The 19,441-nt window shown below is 41.0% G+C and overlaps 1 protein-coding gene across 1 annotated transcript in view; it reads right to left on the reverse strand.

Annotated features, from left to right (window-relative positions):
- jag1b (jagged canonical Notch ligand 1b) overlaps positions 1 to 17,312 on the reverse strand; it is a 64,443-nt gene extending 47,131 nt beyond the window's left edge. Inside the window, exons 1-2 of the mRNA XM_088350949.1 lie at positions 16,953 to 17,312; positions 14,062 to 14,367 (exon numbers count right to left, since the gene is read on the reverse strand). Coding sequence (XP_088207075.1) covers positions 14,062 to 14,367; positions 16,953 to 17,015 — 369 coding nt within the window. The 5' untranslated portion in view covers positions 17,016 to 17,312. The remainder of the gene's footprint in view (positions 1 to 14,061; positions 14,368 to 16,952) is intronic.
- Positions 17,313 to 19,441: the final 2,129 nt, after the last annotated feature.

Consider the following 19,441-nt stretch of genomic DNA (forward strand, 5'->3'; position numbering starts at 1 on the left):
TGGGCAATTGGGTTGGCCATGGCCCAAAAAAGTTTGTGTGTGTTTTTTTGCTATTTTTTTCCCCTTTTATTTTCTTTGTTATTGTATGTGTTTGTCTTGCTGTCGGTCACCCCTCTTGAGGGATATGACCAAGGTAGATAGATAAGTAGATAGATTTAAACGTTTTGAGGAACAATGCACAGGTGAGTTAAAAGGAATTTGATTTTTTAACACACACACACTTAAAGTAATTACCACAGCAGAGCAGGTAAATGTCTCCTGGCTTCTCTTCAAGTTTCAAGATTTCAACACATTTCAAATGAATGCAGCTAACAGTAGCAGACAAATGTCTCTCTTTTGCTTCAAGTTCTAAGGCTTTGATAACAAACATTGGCACAATTGTGAAAAATATATGCTAGTAGACAAATATGTCATATTGGCTACAGCCCTAGACTTGCCCAAGTTAATCAGAGTGCAATGATGTCATCAGGAATGGAGAAATATGATCTAAAAAGTACTTTTCTCTTTACATATGCAAGATATTTTCTGGAGAGCAAAAGTGAGCGCTGGCTTCTCTCCGTTCGCCCTTCCAGTTGCTGTGACACAAAAGTCGGGATCTGCTTCTCAAGCGCTATCGAGTTACTAAAGCTCCGTGACGGCCAAAGCCCACTTTCCTTCCCGCGGGATCTTTCCCCCCCAAAAAGCGGTGATCCTGTTCCACGAGGCTTAATGTTTTACTCCAAATTCCTTTTAAAGGACGCTCATCAACACACCCTTCTTTTTTACGGCCGAGGACTTGCCTCGACAAGGAAAGCGCCTCCGCATCGCGGCACTTTTACGTCTGCTTGGGCAAACAATGCCGGCCTTCGTTTTCCCTTAATGGCTTTAACGTTATTGTTGGACGTTTTCTTTTAAACGTGCAACTGCAGGCAAAACTTTGATGTCATCCCACATCTGACGGGGGTAAAATGGGCTGGCGCCAGGTAAGAGGTATTAAAAACAGATGATGGCACCCTCGCCAAAGACCCTCCTGGATGAGCCCACACTTCTAGAAGCAACTAGGCAGGAAAAAAAGAACAATTCGACTCCAAATTCCAAAAGGTGTTGTGTTTGACCTCCCGAAGCGCTTTACAAAGTGTTTCACACTTACCCATTCACACACACACACACACACACACCAATAGGGAGTCAGCCATGCAAAGCGCCTACCTCCTGATTGGGGGTATAAGGGATTCAGTGTCTTGCCTAAGGACACTTCGATATACAACACGGAGGAGCTGGGAATCAAGACGAGTGCTCTACAGTGCTTTTCTTTTTTTTTTTGTTTCACGCCCCCCCTCGGAAGAAGAAATCCTAATCACGACCCCCCCGCCCCTCTTATTTATTCTTTTTTTTTTGATCGATCATACTATTTGTGGGGACAAAACAACGATTGGTTGATATTGGGGTCCATGCCAAATCTATGCCTTGACACATGTCCACTATTACATTTTAACACTATTCTATTGTATTTGAAGTTAAACAAAATTGATTGAACTCTGTGGAAAACCATGACTAAGTTTCCCTGCAGGCAAGAATCTGATTGGGAATATTGGATTTCTGGGGCAATCCAAAAGAATCATTGACATGCCTACAGACAAACCAATAGTCCCGTAGGCATCGTGTTTGCAAGTATTTTGGCGACGTCATGATGCAAACAGACATTTAAATGAGGACAATTTAATTCATGCCGTTCACCAAATTCAACCAAGTAGCAAGCATCCTAGCCGACTGTAGCACGGCGCGGTATGCAGTATGCTCGGCAGTGAAAGGGAAAGCCCTACAGAGGATTATAAACACGGGATGTTTTTGAGTTTTTCCTTGTCCTTGCGTAGGTTTTAGATCAGGGGATGGTGTCATAATAGTCTGTGGTTTGGAATAATCTGTGGTCTGTGGAGCCTTTTGAGACTCTTTGATTAAGGGCCAAACAAATAAACAGGACTTGACTTGACTCACAATAATAAAGAGGTAGAAATATCCAGGGATACTTTTTCTGAATTAAAACACGGGCTTTACCCTGATTTGGTGGTCAAATGATTCAACTGTTTAAATCCCTTCAAAACATACTTATTTCTGAATTTGCTATCTTATCCAAAAGTTATTTCAGTTCCCCGCTGTACTACATCCACACGAGCAAAGTGAAGTGAGAACAACGTCAGCAGTGAGCTAATCTCAAGTGTCTTTGCCATGAATGTGCTTCAGACCAAATAAACGCTCGCCGAAAAGAAGATAGGGTATCAGAGGGTCTGCCATTGCCAGCTTGGCTTTTCCCACATGACTTTGTCTTTGAACTGCAGCTTGCAAAGTCCCAAGAAAATAAGTCTTATCTTTCTAGAACTAAACTGTCAGACCAGACAAGTGACATATGGAGGGTTTTTTCAAGGCCAAATTCAAGCCCTTTTTGAGGAATTTCAATGCCGTATAAATTTGTGTGTAACATACTTTTTCTTATTTACCGGTACTTAAAAAGAACTATAAGTAATATGTAGCTTGCATTTTCACTTGCAGGAAGTTCTTCCCATTAAAATTTACCACTGGGAAACTCAACCTTCATTTTTATGCATAGCAGCTGATAAATGACCAGAATCCATACGAAATCCATGCCCTAATAAACACGAGCATAATAGCCCGGCGTTGCAAGGCATTCTACTTTAGTGAGGTTGTTGGGACAAAGGTTTGTTGTAAAAGTGCCAGGGAGTGTCAAACAGCCGCATGTAGCTCCAGAACCGCTTTTACACAAAAGCAGACGTTTATAGATTTTGTTGGTACTTATTGCGGGGGCCTCGACACCAAACCTAGCAAAAGACACTCGCAGAGGCGTAAAGTGCAACTGTGAAGATTTGTATGAAAATCTGTTCAGCTGTTTCCAAGCCTATAAGTTGCATACAATCACACACAAATTGAGATTTGTAAAGTAGACGCATTAGATTTATAGTATATTGATTTAAATAACTAGATTTAGATTAGATAGTTTAAATACATTTGATTTAATAGTGCCCTGTTAAGGTGGACCATGCACCTATCCGGTAGGGGGCTGCGCGGCTTCTTTGGACAATGCCGCACATACTTATGACGTCTGCCGTTAAGGGAAGAAGAAATGCAATTGCCACCAGAGAGCAGAGTGGGTGTCATTTGTAAGCGAACATGTTGAGAAACATGGCTCCAATTAGAAGAATTTACAAGCGCGTTTTAATCCTTGAAAACACAACATTAAAATGTAGGCGAGGATTACAAGCACCCGTTAGCACCCTGATCCTCATCCGTTCAATTCACTAAAATGGCGTTAGGCTCATTTCATGATGCTTCTTTGTCTCCAAAAACAAGTTTTCATTCTGGACTCAAACAATTTGTTACTCAAATGTGTTTTAGTTAACAACAATGACTTTGTTTACATGCAGTCAAAAATCCGATTGGAAAGAGAATATTGGATTTATGGGAGAATCTGATTGAATCATTTACATGATGTGACAAAACAAGTATCCCCGTATACATGGCGCTTGCAAGTAATCTGATTACAACGGCGGAGCGACATCATAATTCAAATAGATGCCCTTTGGCATTTATCTTTCGGCGTGACAGGAAGGAATATTTAATTGGTGTCATTCACCGAATGAAACTCATCAGTGGCGCTGCTCCAAAGCTTTGGAACAATCTACCTCCGGACCTCCAAAACTGCACACCTCTCTCCACTTTTAAGTCCCGTCTAAAAACACACCTGTTCAGGACTGCCTACAACACATAGCTTCTCCATTTCCTTTGTTTTTATTATTTTATGTCTTGTTTTTATTTAATATTTCGCTTACAATTTTTTACATTGTATTTTATTCATTGTCCGTACAGTGTCCTTGGGTGGCCTGAAATGCGCTTTTAAATAAAATGAATTAATATTATTATTAGCAGGCTTGTTTTCCCCAAAAGTGAGCTCCGTTGCTGCCTCCGTCTGCTTCCAAGCTGTGCTTCTGTCTGGGTACCAAAAAAACAGACTTAAACTATATATGGATGGATACGACTGGCATGAGAAATACATGAGCAAGTGAGCCAGAGTTTAGGTGGATCACTTGTCTCTGTACTACAACTCCCATTGTGCTCGGCGGTACCGCTACCACACGAATGCTTATGCATGCCGCTTTCTGTGCAGGTGTACGTGGCTTGACGTCAGTGGATACTGGTAATATTCTATACATTATCTGTTTAATATTCTATATTTCCAATTAGATTATTTCCTGCGTGTTAACACTCAAAATAACTCAAACTAATTCAAGGTTGAATAAACACGAAACATTTGTGGGAATCGACAGCTTTCTTGCTGTATATTTCGAACATGTGACCAAAGGCCAGCTTTCAATTGCTAAGATTTCTTGTCATTTGCTTTGGTAAACTTTCAGCTAATCTCACGAATTTTATGACACACAGAAATAGAAAATATCCCTTAAAAATTAACATGGCAAACGCAAATTTTCATCAGGTTTTATATGTTCGTTAACAATCATAAATGTTGGACAACCCTCAAAATAAGGGTTTAAAAATCTGCTCATCCGATTTTAAATGCCAACTCTGTGTTGGAGCTAGCAAGCCAAGTTAAAAGCTGGAAAAATGGATACGTCTCTCAGGAAATGTCCTCTTATTTCTTAGATCATTGTGTCGGACATAGTGATAGGACCACTGAGCCATTTAGTGTTACTTGTGGCGTTCTGCAGGGCTCAGTACTTGGTCCTCTCCTTATGAGTATCTTTATGTTTCCGAAAAGACGATGTCACTTAATTTCTCAAGTCTTAACGTTGAAATAACTGAAATGCCAATTATTGGTCGTGACTTGTTGTCAAACACTGCTAAACCTTGACACATGTAATATCACCCAAGGTCAAAATGAGACTAATTTGTCGTTTGGTTACACAAAGCATATTCCCAGAACAGCTTTTTTTCCCCCATTTTAGCAACATCGCAAAAATGCACCCTACGCTGTCCCAGTTTGATGCTGAGATTATAACTTTCCTACCGTCTCGAACACTGTAATAGATCACTCTCCGGTCTCCTGTATTGCCTTTCTAGATGACAAGTACGCTTTTGGTATTGGTTTTATCAAATACATTTTCCCCCAAAATATGACACCGGTTGAGACTTATGAATGAACCAGTAAGCACAGTAAGTACCAAGTTTCTTGATAAACATTCTCAAATCTTAAATCCTGTCGAGAATTTGTAAACATTGTACCCTTGACGAGTTACGGCCCAAAATAGGGGCAAGCCACTAAGATTAGGCCCGCCTTAGAGGAAACGTAAACAGTTGTGACAAAGCCACGTTAACATCCGCTATCAGTTCTCCCGGAGTCGATCGCATCGGGAGCATCGACCCCGGATACGAGCAACGATAATGAAACGTCACCACTCGGATACTCGGCCACTAAGCCGTACATAGCGGGACGGAATTTGTTGTTTGAGATTTTTATCGGGACCACGTCAAACACAAACGTCCTGCCAAGGCATGTGGAGCGCCATTGAAGCATTTAAAGCAGGGGTTTCAAACAGGCGACACAGGGGGGCGATTGCCGCTCTAAGGATGAGAGTTTGAGGCCCCTGACTTTATATGAAACTTTTCTTTTTTTACTTTCTTGCTTTTTATCTCACTTTTCTTTTTATTTTGTTTTCATCTTGTTCCTTTTTTCGTCTGTTTTTTTCCCTTTTTCTTTCCGTTTGTATCCCCCCAAAAAAAGAATCCGAAGCTTTTTTTCCAAAAAGGCCGGACAAAAAAAAACACATCACACAATACAGAAACATGTAGTGATCAAATAATACACACGGTCACTTTTATCGATTTCTTTTCAATGTTTTTATTTTAGATCCAATAAAGGACATTTAAGAACAGTCAAGACTTTTTTGGGGGAAAACCCAATTTGGCCCAACCTCCCGCTCAGGTAAATGGAGTTTGAGATCCCCGATTGAAAGGGTCTCGCCAAGGCATGTGGATCGGCACGGGAGAATGAAGAATTTCTGGCCGTGCCAAGAAAAACAAAAAGCGACACCAAAGGGCATCCATCCCTGAACCCAGAAGCCCAAATCAAACAAAACAAGCGGCGTGGCCCTCGGACCCCCGCCGGGGTCCCTGAAAGGAAACAAAAACAGCTGAACCCAATTAAAAATGTTGTTTTCCTTTCAAGCCGCTCACCAAAGCGGCAATTATGTAACTGTCGCTCGCACATTTCGCCCAAAAGAAAGACTTTACTCTTACGCTTTAAGAGCGGCCAATAGAAAACAAACACATCGTGACTCCGCCCCCCAAGCTCAATGTCGAGACCGCGATCGACCGCCCGGTCCCGTTTCATCCGTCGCACGAACGACAAAACGAGACGGAAAGTCCGATACGGAACAAAATGCAAAGCGGATTTTAACAGACCAAAACAGAACATATTATGTTCAACGTGCTAGTTTGAACAAAACTGCAAAAAACAAAAACAAAAACAAAAAACATTGGGAAAAAAGAGAAAATTTTGAAAAAAGAAACATACAAAAAAGACAAAAATAAGAGTAAAGGGAAAAGGAGGAAAAAAGGAGTAAGGATAGAAGTGGTAAAGGGGAACAGAAAAGACAGAAAGGGAAGGAAAATGGAAATAACAAAAAAATGAGAAAAAAATGGAAAAAGGGTACAAAGAAATCAAGGAGAACAGGAACAAGAAAAATGGGATATAAGAAAAGAAAAGAAGGGGGAAAGGTCGATAAAGGGTAAAGAGAAAAGAAGAAAATCGACAAAAGGAAAAAAAGAAAAGCAAAACAAAAAGGTGAACATGAGAAAAACAAAAAAGGAAGAAAAAAGAAAAGTGGAAAAGGAGACAAGAAGGAAATACAATGAGGAAAAAGGACAAAAAAGATAGGAAAAAAGGAAATAATGAGATAGGAAACTAAGGAATTAAATCGAAAACGTGAAAAAAACAGAAAAAGCGAAAAGATAAAAACAGGAAGAAAGAAAAAAGACAAGAGTGAAAAATCACAATTGGTCCTTTTCATAAAGAAGGCGTATTTTGTAATCGACTATAAACTGGTAGTCAACTGCGGAACCAGCCCCGGTTTGGGCGATTCCGACCTTGTAAGCGTTCCCATTTTTCCTCTTTGCAAAATAAAATGTTTGACCCGAGCGTGGAGCGGCCCCATTCCAACACATGCAGCGGGGGTTAATCCAATTTCCCCGCTTTTCTCCACTGTTTTGCTACGGCCCAAAAGAGATTTGCCAGCCAATCTTCTAAGTTGCACGTGAGCCGCTTACCAGCGCTTCCCTTCGTTTTTCCCGCGCCGGCGTTAGCAACACCCGGGCGCCATTGTGCACCCGTAATCCTCGCCATTGAAACGGAGGAGGGGGTTTCGGGGGGGGCACATAGCGAGAGACCCCCGTTGAAAGACGCTCATTAAGCGCGGCGCTTGCGGTGGCTGGCGAAATTCAAGGGATGAAATGCCTCCGCTCCGACCGAGCGTGACTTAAACAAAAGGGGGGGAAACCGGGAAGGGGCGGCGGGTCTTCTCCCACCCGACATTCCCTTTCGGAGAGGCCGATCCACCCGCGGAAAGCGCGATCTCGTCCCCGGTCCGACCGCTTCTGACACTTTACGAGTGACACGCTCTTATCGTCGATTCCCACGAGAGTTTCCTTCAAAAATAGGAAATGCGCCAAATTCCAAACCATGTATGGCCTCCGTTTCGTCACAGGGGCCGCTTCCATGTTTTTACAATTAAATTCCAAAGGCTAATATGATTGGAACTTGGAACTCGGGCTGACATGAGATTCTTGCTCCCTTAAAAGGAGAAACAGTCCCTTAAGGCAGGGGTTCCCAACATGCTGTCCGCGGGCACCATTTAGTCACCTGATAAGGATGGACAACAACAGCGACTGAAGCCCTGGACCACCATGAAGGTCGTCACTCACCATTGCAGGGTTTTTCCATCCAAATGTAAGACTTTAGACATTTTCAAGACCACATCCAATAAAATTGAAGACTGATCTCGTATCGGGAAGCAGCCCAATCAATATGCCCCACAATAGTTGAACAACAAGGTGCAACGGAGTCTTGGCGTGGGAGGGAGAGATCGTTTATTGAACTTCGTCAACAGAAATCTCGAAGTCTCGTCTGATCTGGCATACAGACACGAGAGGGGATCTGTCACGACCCGGCGCCCGATGTCAGCCGGTCTACCCCGAGACTGAGGTCCGCGTCCGACCGCCGCTGTGACGGACGACAGCGCTGCCACTGAGACGGGTATGGGCATCGGCCTGGCGACCCCTCCCACTCATTTCCTGGAGACACAGTCCATCCAGTGAGTCCCGTGTTATCCCCGGGACCTCCTGCCAGTTGGAAGTGCCCGGAACACCTCCCTTCAATGATGACCTCACCAGATGCCTGAGCCACCTCAACTGACTTGAGTATTTTTCTGTCATAAAACGTACTTAAATCAATAAAAATCATTTTTCAACTACCCAAAAATATTTTTTGATCGATTTAAATATCATTTTATCATAAGTGTTTTTAATGAATAAAACACCGGTGACATCATCAAGTCCTCTGTAAAAGTCCCCATGTGTTTGAGAGCTAGTAAATATGTAGAGTAGGTAAATAAAATGTAAAAATCAATAGAGCAAAATGACATTTGCAAAGACATTTTACATAGAATTTCTGAAAGAGCACACTAATTGCTTATACATTCAAAGTGATTCAGTAAAAACTCATCAATTGTAGAAATTGCATTTTTCCGGCAGAATCATTCTCACAGAACTATGAGATGATGAACTGCTGTACTCAGAGTCAATTACATACCACAAAAGGGACTGAACAATTAGCATGTCAAAAGGAATAGTTTGTCACATTAATCCAATTATATACCTTATTCAGATTAGCCCATTTGTGCTACACTTGCTGGATGCTTGCATAGACTATACATTCCGTATTCTGATGAACAAAATTTGTGGTTTGTGTCATCAAGCTGACAAGGTTCAGTTGAAGGATAGCAGACTACAACTAAAGTAAAAAAAGGAATAATGGGTCGGAGGATATGAGAGGCGCCACGACATATCAAATAGCACTCGACCCTGCAGAGAACAATGTCGAAGCGACTATTAGATCAGAGGCAACGTCTCCGTTTCTGCCCTCAAGTAAGAACTGGCTGCACAAGAAAGTACAACGCATGAGAACAGATAAATGTATATATATATATGAAATGGCAGCATTCACATGGAGAGACCAAAACACAAGACTTTTTTTGCGGGGCGAGTTTGGGGCCGCTCAGTCTGCGCAGTCTACATTGAAATGCACTCCGGCATGTCAAATTGATCTCGCACAAAGCTCCGAGATTCCCACAGGCCCCCAAAAAAAGCTGACACTTGAGGAAAGAGAGCGGGAATTGAGGTCGCAGGAAAACCCACGTTGTTCTTTGCGCAACAAATTGCATGCAATTGCTCATAAATGTTCTCGAGTGATGGTTAGGAGTCTCGGGATTTTACAAAACCAAATTGTCTTCACACTTGGTTAGAGTTAAAGATGGGGAGAAAAATAGAAATACTGTTTAAACTCACATACTTAGATAGAGCAAATATTTCATTGCAAACTTTTTAGAGAGACCTCAAACTACGCACTCCACAACAGAATAAAGGGTAATGCATTATAAGGTATTTCCTGCCTTGTTAATGACCATTGATCCGCAAAATTTGACTAAGTATTTGAACTCCGGTCAGCAAAAACATGACGTTATTTTTCTTAAAGAGTCAGTCATATTTAGTGCCTCTTACTAGTACATACAACTTTCAGTAAAAATAACCCAAAAAACATCGATTTGAATGATAGGCAAAAATAAATAAACTATCATACCAATGTTAAGATTTATAAAGAATCATAGGTCGTGAAATTTGTATTTATTCTGCATAGTGAAATCCCTAACTAGAGTTGCAACCATGTTTGTCTGACATCTTGCTGCTATGCTGTGCTCTTGTCGGTGGTTTTTGTTCGCACTGGGGCTTTAAAATAAGGATAACGGGCGTGATATGAAACATATGTGCTGCCATTGATCGACCAAAGAGCCGCCTGTTTCGCCAGAAAATCTTTGAGCTCAGGATGGGGATAATACCAATGTTTTCTTTATAAGAAGGGGAACATGCATATTTTGTCAGGTATTTGCTGCTTTGTCAGTTACCATTAATCAACCAAAAAGCCGCCAGCTTCATCAGAGTGAGCTTAAAGCTCAGCTCGGCGATAGGGACATACATGAAATTCCTTAAAGTAAGGGCAACAGATTTGCTGCTTTGCCAAAGCCCATTGATCAACCGGAAAACCACCAATTTTGTGAGCTAAAATCAGCAACAGTATCTGACATTACTTTCCTTAAAATAAGGAACATATTATGTAGGGTGTTTGCCAGTGACCCTTGATCAACCAAAAGCCACATGTTTTGTTAAAACATGTTTGAGTTACGGTTGGCGATAATACCCGATGTTATTTTCTTCAAAAGCAGGGTAACAGACATATTTTGTAAGGTATTTGTTGCCGAGCAAATTACTATTGATCAACCAAAAAGCCGACAGCTTCGTCATAGAGTGTTTAAGCTAGGGGATGCGATATGACCAGGTGGTATTTTTTGATCAAAATAAGGTTAAGGGGCACAAAATCTTAGCATATTTTAAGGTTTTAAAGACATTTTAAAGTGGTCCGGATTTAGCCCCCAAATTGTCGTCTTTTCAACTTCTTACGGATATTTTTCAACTTTCACTTTTTAAGGAAATATAGACTGAACCTTGGTCTCTTTTAAACTTGTTTTTTTTCAGGGGCGAGAGCTATCTATCCTTGTGGCGTATGATGGGAAACAACTATTCTTCCGCAACATAGCCGACTACCTTAGCAACTCAAGTCTCAAAACGGTCCCCCAAAATCTTGTCTTTTTACCGTCTTAAAGAGATTTTCCACACAAAAAAAGAACATATTTTGGATGGAACCTTGGCGTCCTTTTCAACAAGTTATATATATATATATATATATATATATATATATATATATATATGCTTGTGACATAGTGGCAAACTAAAGGGTCATTCTTCCACCAGATGGCAGACTACATTAGAAACGTCAGGCCACAAGATTGACACAAATTAAGGACACAATCAGATAATCTGACATAAAAAAAAATCTGTATATTTTCTGCTTCCGAGCCAACGTCATAGAAGAGAGGTGAGTTTTCTAAATTGCAGCAACTTCAAAGGCGGTAAAAAGCACAAAGTCAGCAAATATTTCTGCAGCTTTAGTCATAAATGACAATTTATGGCCATTTAAAACGAACCTTGAAGCTGACGCTTGTCAGCCCAAGGCCTTTGCAAAGAAAAAAAGCCAGACAGCACACCTGGTTCATTGGTATATGCTGGGGAAGATGTTTTTTTTTTAATGAAATAATGTTTCAATCAACTCACTCAAATTATAGCTGCGCGGACCTTTACACAGCATGTCCACAAGGACACGCTAAATGCTAACAAAGCCAAGGTGACGCAGCAAAGGCAGAAATCGCATTTTCCCCCAGAGAAAAGAATTCATACTACGGAAAAAAGAACTAGCTTATTTACAAAGTCATTTACGCACAACAAAAAAGTTAAGTTAGGCAACACTGACTAACGTGCATGTTTATAGGAACACCGATGAAATCCTCATGTTGTCTCTTAAAAGGCCAAGCATGTTTCAAAGCAAGGGTAAATATCCACAGTAGGCATAAAAAATTATTTAGCGTGAAATTGCATAAAATACGATACAATTGCAGGTCATTTATGTTCTATGCAAACTCCATGTATAATTACGACATTCGATAGAACAAGGGAGCAATATTTAGACCAAATGTCGTACAGTGGAACCTCGGTTTTCGAACGCCTCTCAGTTCGAACAAATCGGTTCTCGACCAAAAATTTCGAGAAATTCTTGCTTCGCTTTTAGTTCAAAAAATCGGAGTTTGAACGCCGGTACGCTAGGGGCGACGCTAGGCGCGACGCTAGGGGCGACGCTAGGGGCGACGCTGAGCGGCGTACGAGTGTAGATTGCCCCCACCCCTCGTGAAGAACTGTTGTCACGGCAACGCGCACTCCTTTTCTGTTTTCGTTTTTCAAAAGCGGCGAAGGGAGTTTTTTAACCCCTAATTATGCCTCGGAAGAAGTTCGGTGCAAGCAGCAAAGTTGCTACAGGTGAAAAAAGAGGAGTAGTGCGTACAACTATTGCATTTAAGAAAGAAATAATAGCAAAATATGAAGAAGATGTGCGAGTTTCCCTTCTTTCAGCAATACAGCATGGCTTCTGACGACCGGTAAGAAATCCTATTCATAATTCTTTTCTTTATCCTTTAACCGCTCACCACTTGTTGTGGGGACCCGGGTGCTAAATGACGTGTAAACGACCTGATTTTTTTATTTTTACACGTTCACGTTAGCGTCATCTTTCGTACGGAAGATTATGCTAACGCGAACGTACGATGAGCCTGGGTTAGCTTTACGTTAAATATTCAAGATAAACATTCAGGGTGTTGGAACGAATTAAAACAATTTTACATTACTTTTAATGGGAAAAAACGGCTTCGGTGATCGTACAAATCGGTTTTCGTACAAAGAAATGGAACGGATTATAATCGAGAACCGAGGTTCCACTGTATGTCATAATAATACAATATGCCATCTTATCCCCAATATGTTCATTTCACAAAGGAGTATTTGCACAAAGTACTGTGACTGCCATAAACCGGCAGGATATTGTGTCAAAGACCATAAGTTATTTAAGCCATTCTATAAGCACAATATTGTAAATATTGCCTATTTAAATCTTCTTTATCTCACTTTTCCTCATTAAAAGGTATGGTGTAGTCTTTAGTGCCATCTAGTAGTAGAAAAATCCCTCATTTAGTAGAAAAAAAAACATTTTATTTGAATTATAGGCAAAAGCAAAAACTATCATACCAGATGTAAGTATTTATATATTATCATTAGGGCGAGACATAGGTATTTCTTTTACATAGTGGAATCCATGCCTAGTGGTCACTGCCACATTTGTCTAGCATCTCGCTGCTAGGCTGAGTTCATTAGACACTGGTTATTGTTCGCATTAGACAATACAGTGCCATCTACTGGTCAAATATGACACGATGTACCTTTAATTCTCCGTTTATCCCTGAGTGCTGCGTCTAATCTTGTTTTAAACCATGTTTACTTTGTTGTTATCAATGACAATGAAAACAATTCTCATGTTTAAAGGAACAACAGTAATATCATCAAATTGTCTATTAAAGGCACAGCATGTCGTCGTCGTCGTTATGGACTTTTTGGATGATGCTACAGGCTTGAGGCGTCCTTGCTGTCATGCACTTTCTGGACAAATTTCAACATGTTACCGATTGTTCTCTTTTATTGATGTTCACTATGTTTGTGTCCTGTTACCCGATGCTAAATTTATTCCGCCCTGGTCATCCTGGAAGGGGGGATTAGCACTTATAAGGCCCCTTCTCAAGATTTCTTTTTCCCTCACACTGAGGTTTTGAGATTTTCCTTGCCCGTATGTTGGTTTAAGATCAGGCGATGGTGTCATTGTAATCCTGTGCAGTCCATTGAGACCTTTTGTGATTAAGGGCCAAACAAATAAATGGGACTTGACAATAAAAACAATTCTAATGTTTAAAGGAACAACAGTAATATGATCAAATGGTCTATTAAAGGCACAGCATGATTATGAGCAGGGAACTCCGCAATGAAACTAATTTCTTTATATGATCAGTTTTCAAATTTAGCAAAAAGTGGAGGAAATCCAACAAAATCTTTCGAGGCCCTTTCAAAGAAAAATGCCGGTGCACCTGGTTAATTGGTGCACATGACAAGAGCAGTGAGGGAGGAGGGACACAAGGGGGGGGTCGGTTGTCATCCCCCTCCCACATGCCATCTCATTGTTGTGCTTTCTTGCAAACGTCCCTTGACCAGCCAGTGACTGACAGACAGTAATTGCACACAATTGCCTTGTAAACACCCCCCAGCACCACATTTTTTTTTTCATCCATCGCAACTCACCGGCCAAGCGAAGCTGAAGGGCAAAACAATCCTGGCCTTGTCGTCGGCGTCCGAGCTGCGAAAAGAAAAGGTATTTCCTCCCAGGACCGGGGTAGTTCCCATGCCGAAACTACAAGGCCCGGCCGCCGACACCCGCGACTGGTATTCCTTCAGGCAAACTTTAAAAAACGTGTGACATTCCCCTCGCGTGCATTTGCTGTCCGCGGCGCTCCGAGTGCCCTGGCAGCAAACGCCGTTGGCCAAAACTCCGTGACCGTTATGCGCGGACAAGATTTGAAGCTCAAACTGGCCCGAGCACTCCGACACCTGTTGGCGATAACCCAAAGTCAAACTCGGATACATGGCCACAGTCATGAACGTGCAGAGAATATTGAATATTGGAGCTGTGCAATGCAAAAAAAGATAAAAGATGACCTAAATGATTTAAAAATGCGTAATATGTGTCATTCTACGCAATTGGGAAGCATTTATTGGCAAAAACAAAAAAACTACCATCTATGGACAGAAATGGTCACCTGAAATCAACAAATGCATGTGTCTTGCATTCGTTTAAGTACTATAGCTCTGAAATCTTTGACATCCTGCACACTGTTAAAGCATTTATTGGCCAAAAACAACCAAAATGTGAAAAAAAGTTAGCAAAAATCTACAAATAAACATTTTGTTTTCCTCTCAGATAACCTATACAGCTCAAATATTGATTATAAATTTCATTAACCAAAATTTTAAAGTACAGTAAAACTCGGATAAGTCGGACTCGCATAAGTCGGATTCTCGGATAAGTCGGACAAATTGCGTGGAACGTTTGTTCTCTAGGCTTTTCTGTAGTATTACACCTCCCATAAGTCGGATTTTATAAGTCGGATCCTCGCCTAAGTCGGATGGATTTTTCCGTACAATTGACCCTTTTTAATGGTTTTCGCCTCTGATAAGTCGGATCGGTATCAGGTCGCCTAGGACATCTCCCAAATGCTCTAAATTTCAGCCTCCAGTGGCAGTAAGCGATGGAATTTTCCGGGAAGATTTTCACCCCTCCCAGATTTTCCGGGAAGATTTCTTGATGTGACGTGGCGTTCCGTGATTGGCAGAGGCTATTCATCAAACTCCTCCTCAGTGTTGAATGATAGCACTCTCAATCACAGCACGCGGTCATAGAACAAAGCCTCGTAATCATAATCCCATTGTTTCTTATTACAGTAGTGCTAGCATTCAAATTGAATTTGTGTGAATTTCTTTGGACTTCCTTGCGGTCTGTGCGGTCTACGGTGTGGCGATGGCCTCAAGTTCTAAAACCAAAGGCAGGAGTCTCAAGACTAGAACGTATGAAGAAAAGCTCGCTATCATTGAATTCCAAGAAAAGAATCAGCACATGAAGCAAAAAGACATCGCGGCGAAGTTTGGAATGAGCCCTCAAACTTTGAGCGACATTCTGAAAAGCAAGTATGCACTTTTCTAAGAGTTAAATTTCTTCTTAGTTCGAAATTTTGCGACCTCGGATAAGTCGGATCCTCGGATAAGTCGGATGAAAATGACCGGTCCATCTGGATCCGACTTATCCGAGGTTTACTGTATTTGAGCAACACGTTTGCCCAAATTAACAAAACCACAAGTTTTTCTTGCTTTCAAATAATTAAGACAGCTCAGAAATGTATCAAGTCTGACATTCTGACGATGATTTAAGTATTTAAAGGCAATGACGTACAATAAATTGCCAAGAGAGTTTTTTCTCAAAATCACCCCAAAAAACTTATTTCAAAAAACTACTACAGGGCCAGAATGTATATCTGTCATTTTCCACACTTTGACGGCATGTTTGGCTAAAAACTACCTTGAATTGAAAAAGTTAAAAAAAATCAAATAATTCTACAAAGGTTTATATCATTTTTGATCTGAAAACAAAATTGACATAACTATTACCCAAAAATCAACAAGTTGTGCAAAATGGTATGAATTCTACATTTTGGAGCTATAAAAAGCATGCGTTTTTGTTGATTTCTGGTGACTATTTTAGCCAAACTATGGTAGATTTTTGCCCCAAAATGCTTGTGTGGAATTACAGGTGTGATCAATATTAGAGTCTGAGTGGTTATTGTTCATGGTGGACCACTTACTACAGCAATCAGAAGGATCAAATAGGAGTTATGTTGATTTTAGGTGAATATTTTGAGCCCCAAAATGCTTTAAACATGTGTAAAATTGCATATATGTCAAATAACGGACTTTTGGTGGTTAGTGGTCCGCCATGACAGTTTACAGTTTTTCTTTTTCAATTCATATTGGGGGATTATTTTGCCCATTAATGTTTTAATGTGTGTTAATTTACATATATGATCAATATTACAACTTTAGGGTGTATTGGCCATGGAGGACCACTTACTACTGTAATCAGAAGAACAAAATACGCGTTTTGTTGATTTTTGGTAAACATTTGAAGTCAATTTACAGTAGTCGTTTGCCCCAAAATGCTTTAAACTTGTATAAACATACATATATGTCACATATTGAAGCTTTAGCAGTCTGCCATGGGAAACTACTACAGCAATCAGAGAGTAAATATGTTTTAAAATTGATTTTTGTGGAAACTTTTACCAATAAATACATTTAATGTGTCAACTTACGTATGTGATCAATATTGGCGTTATTGTAAATATCTGAACGAAAGAAATGTGTTTGTATTGAAATGTTGACTATTTTGTTATCAATGTCAATAAAGAGATTTCGATTATAGACTGTCAGGCCCACTTGAACTCAATGTCCGGCGCCATATTAGAATCAATCTTAAATCGCAACTTTTATTCTTGGCAAAAGTTAGCAGAGCAACGTTAATGGGAGGAGGCAGCAATTGATACTTCTTAATAAAAGGGAATAAAAACTTGACAAATGGCGCTTACCTTGAAAAGCAAAGAGAGTAAAAAAGCTCCAGCGAGGAGAGCGCCCCGTCTCCAAGCCTCCATGCCCGCGGGACTGAGGTGTCCGCCGCTGCAACTAATTCGTCAGGTCGGCGCTCGACACCACAAAACTCTCCTATCTCCACATGCAAATCACGCCGCGTAGAAATAACTTCCTCACGGTCTCCTTTTCTCAACGTGGCCGACACTTGTTAGCAAAATAAATGGTGGCGGCCACAAGCCATGCGGCGCTGCGCTGCGCTCTGCCGCCTTCCGACGCGCCGACTGGACTGAGGAGAGCGAAAGAAGCCAGCGCAAGTTGAAGCGAGAGGGAAGCGAAGGAGTGTCCGCCCGCACTGGCCGTCCGAGTGGATTAGATTGTCACGGTGGGTGCTTGGGAGCCGCCTTCTTCTTCCTCCTTCTTCGCCATATTCATGAGGAGGCCACGCCCACCGCCTTTACCGCTTTTGGCGCAAAGCTTGTCGGTAAAGCTTATTATCAAGTGTCACAAAATCACTAAATAGGTTCAAAGTTACTGTTTGAATATTTAAGAAAAGGTGCTCATGTTATAAAGTGGAGTGATACATTTTAAAACAAAATATTAAATAAATTAGTCTGCAGTCCGAGCACGTGTCTTTACCGTAAAAGGATGGCGGTTTCAGGTTCATAAAGTATCCCAAAATCCCATAAAAAGCTCAAAGTTAGATTTAAAACACTTCATAAAAGGTTTAAAAGGTCCTCACGTTATATAGTGTTGTTATATTTTTTTAATAAAATAATATATTTAATATATACATGTGGTGGTACGCCTATCGTCTATACCGCTTTTGGCGCAAAGATTATCGGTTAAGGTTTTTCCACAAAATCCGTTCAAAGTTACTGTTAAAATATTTCAGAAAAAGTGCTCATCTTATAAAGTGGAGTGACACATTTTAAAAGAAAATATTAAATTAAATTTGTCAGGAGGCACTGGCCATGGTCTTTATCACACAGGTTAGCGGTTACAAGTTCATTATCCATCCATCCATCCATTATCGGCACCGCTTATCCTCAGTAGGGTCGCGGGGGTGCTGGAGCCCCTCCCAGCCATCTTAGGGCAGTGGGCAGGGGACACCCTGAACTGGTTGCCAGCCAGTTGCAAGGCACACAGGGACAGACAATTCGCTCGCTCATTCACACCTAGGGACAATTCGGACCGGCCAATTAACCTGACATCCATGTTTTTGGAATGTGGGAGGAAACTGGAGTGCCTGGAGGAAACCCACGCAAGCACGGGGAGAACGTACAAACTCCGCACAGGAAGTCCGGTAGCTGGATTTGAACCCATGACCTCAGAACTGTGCCACACACGCGCTAACCACTACGCCGCCGTACTGCCCACAAGTTCATTAAGTATCACAACATCACAAAATAAGCTCAGATTTAGTGTTAGAATACTTCAAAAAAGGGTATAAGTCATATGGTGCAGTGATCATATTCATGCCCTGCGACTGGCTGGCAAGCAGTTGAGCGTGTCCCCTGCCCACTGCCCAAAGATAGCTGGGATGGGCTCATGCGCCCCTGCGACCCTACTGATGATAAGCGGTGCAGATGGATGGATGGATGAATGGATGCATAACATATTCAATGTACTCATGAAGATGCTGCGCCCATCGTCTTTACCGCTTTGCCGCAAAGGTTGGTCGTTACAGTTTTTATAAAGTACTAAAACAAATCCCTCAAAATGTACTCAAAGTTAGCATTAAAATACTTTATAAAAATGGAAAAAGTCTCAAGTATAGATACGTTATAGGGCTGGAATTTAGATCAAATAAAATAACATTGCAGCCTGGTTGTCCTGGAAGTGTGATTACCCCATGTGTGGTCCCTTCTCAAGGCTTCTTCATTTTCCTCATGCTACGCTTTTGGAGTTTATCCTTGCCCTCAAGTAGTTTTTTCATCCGGGGATGCTGTAATAATAGTCAGTAGTTTGCAGGAGTATGTGGTCTGTGCGGCCCTTTTGAGACTCCTTATGATTAAGGGCGTCACAAATAAACAGGACTTGACTTGACTTCACATAAAGCTTGCCTGTTCCTGCCTAATCGTTTATTCTTTCTTTTTTTTTTCTTTTTTTTTTTTTTTAACTTTTATTAGGTATCAAGAAACCACAAAATGTAGTCAGGGTTAGCATTAAAAAAAACTTCAGAAAAATTGAAAAAGTGTCGAGTCTTAAAACGAAGCAATGGGTTTTAAAACATGTATTTATTTGACATATTCAGGAGGAGCCCAAGCCCATCGTCTTTACCACTTTACCACAAAGGTGGCTGGTTATGGTTTTATAAAGTGTCACGAAAAGATAATATAGGCTCATAGTTAGCATTAAATACTCCAAAAAAAGTAAAAGAATATTCAAGTCATAGAGTGCAGTGCTAGTGTTAAATGGAAAAGAAAATGTCAACATATTCGTGAAGAGGCCACACCCGCCGTCTTTACTACTTTGCCGCAAAGTTTGG

The sequence above is a fragment of the Urocampus carinirostris genome, chromosome 13, assembly GCF_059441175.1.
Source record: "Urocampus carinirostris isolate Australia breed hairy pipefish chromosome 13, RoL_Ucar_1.0, whole genome shotgun sequence".
NCBI lineage: Eukaryota > Metazoa > Chordata > Actinopteri > Syngnathiformes > Syngnathidae > Urocampus > Urocampus carinirostris.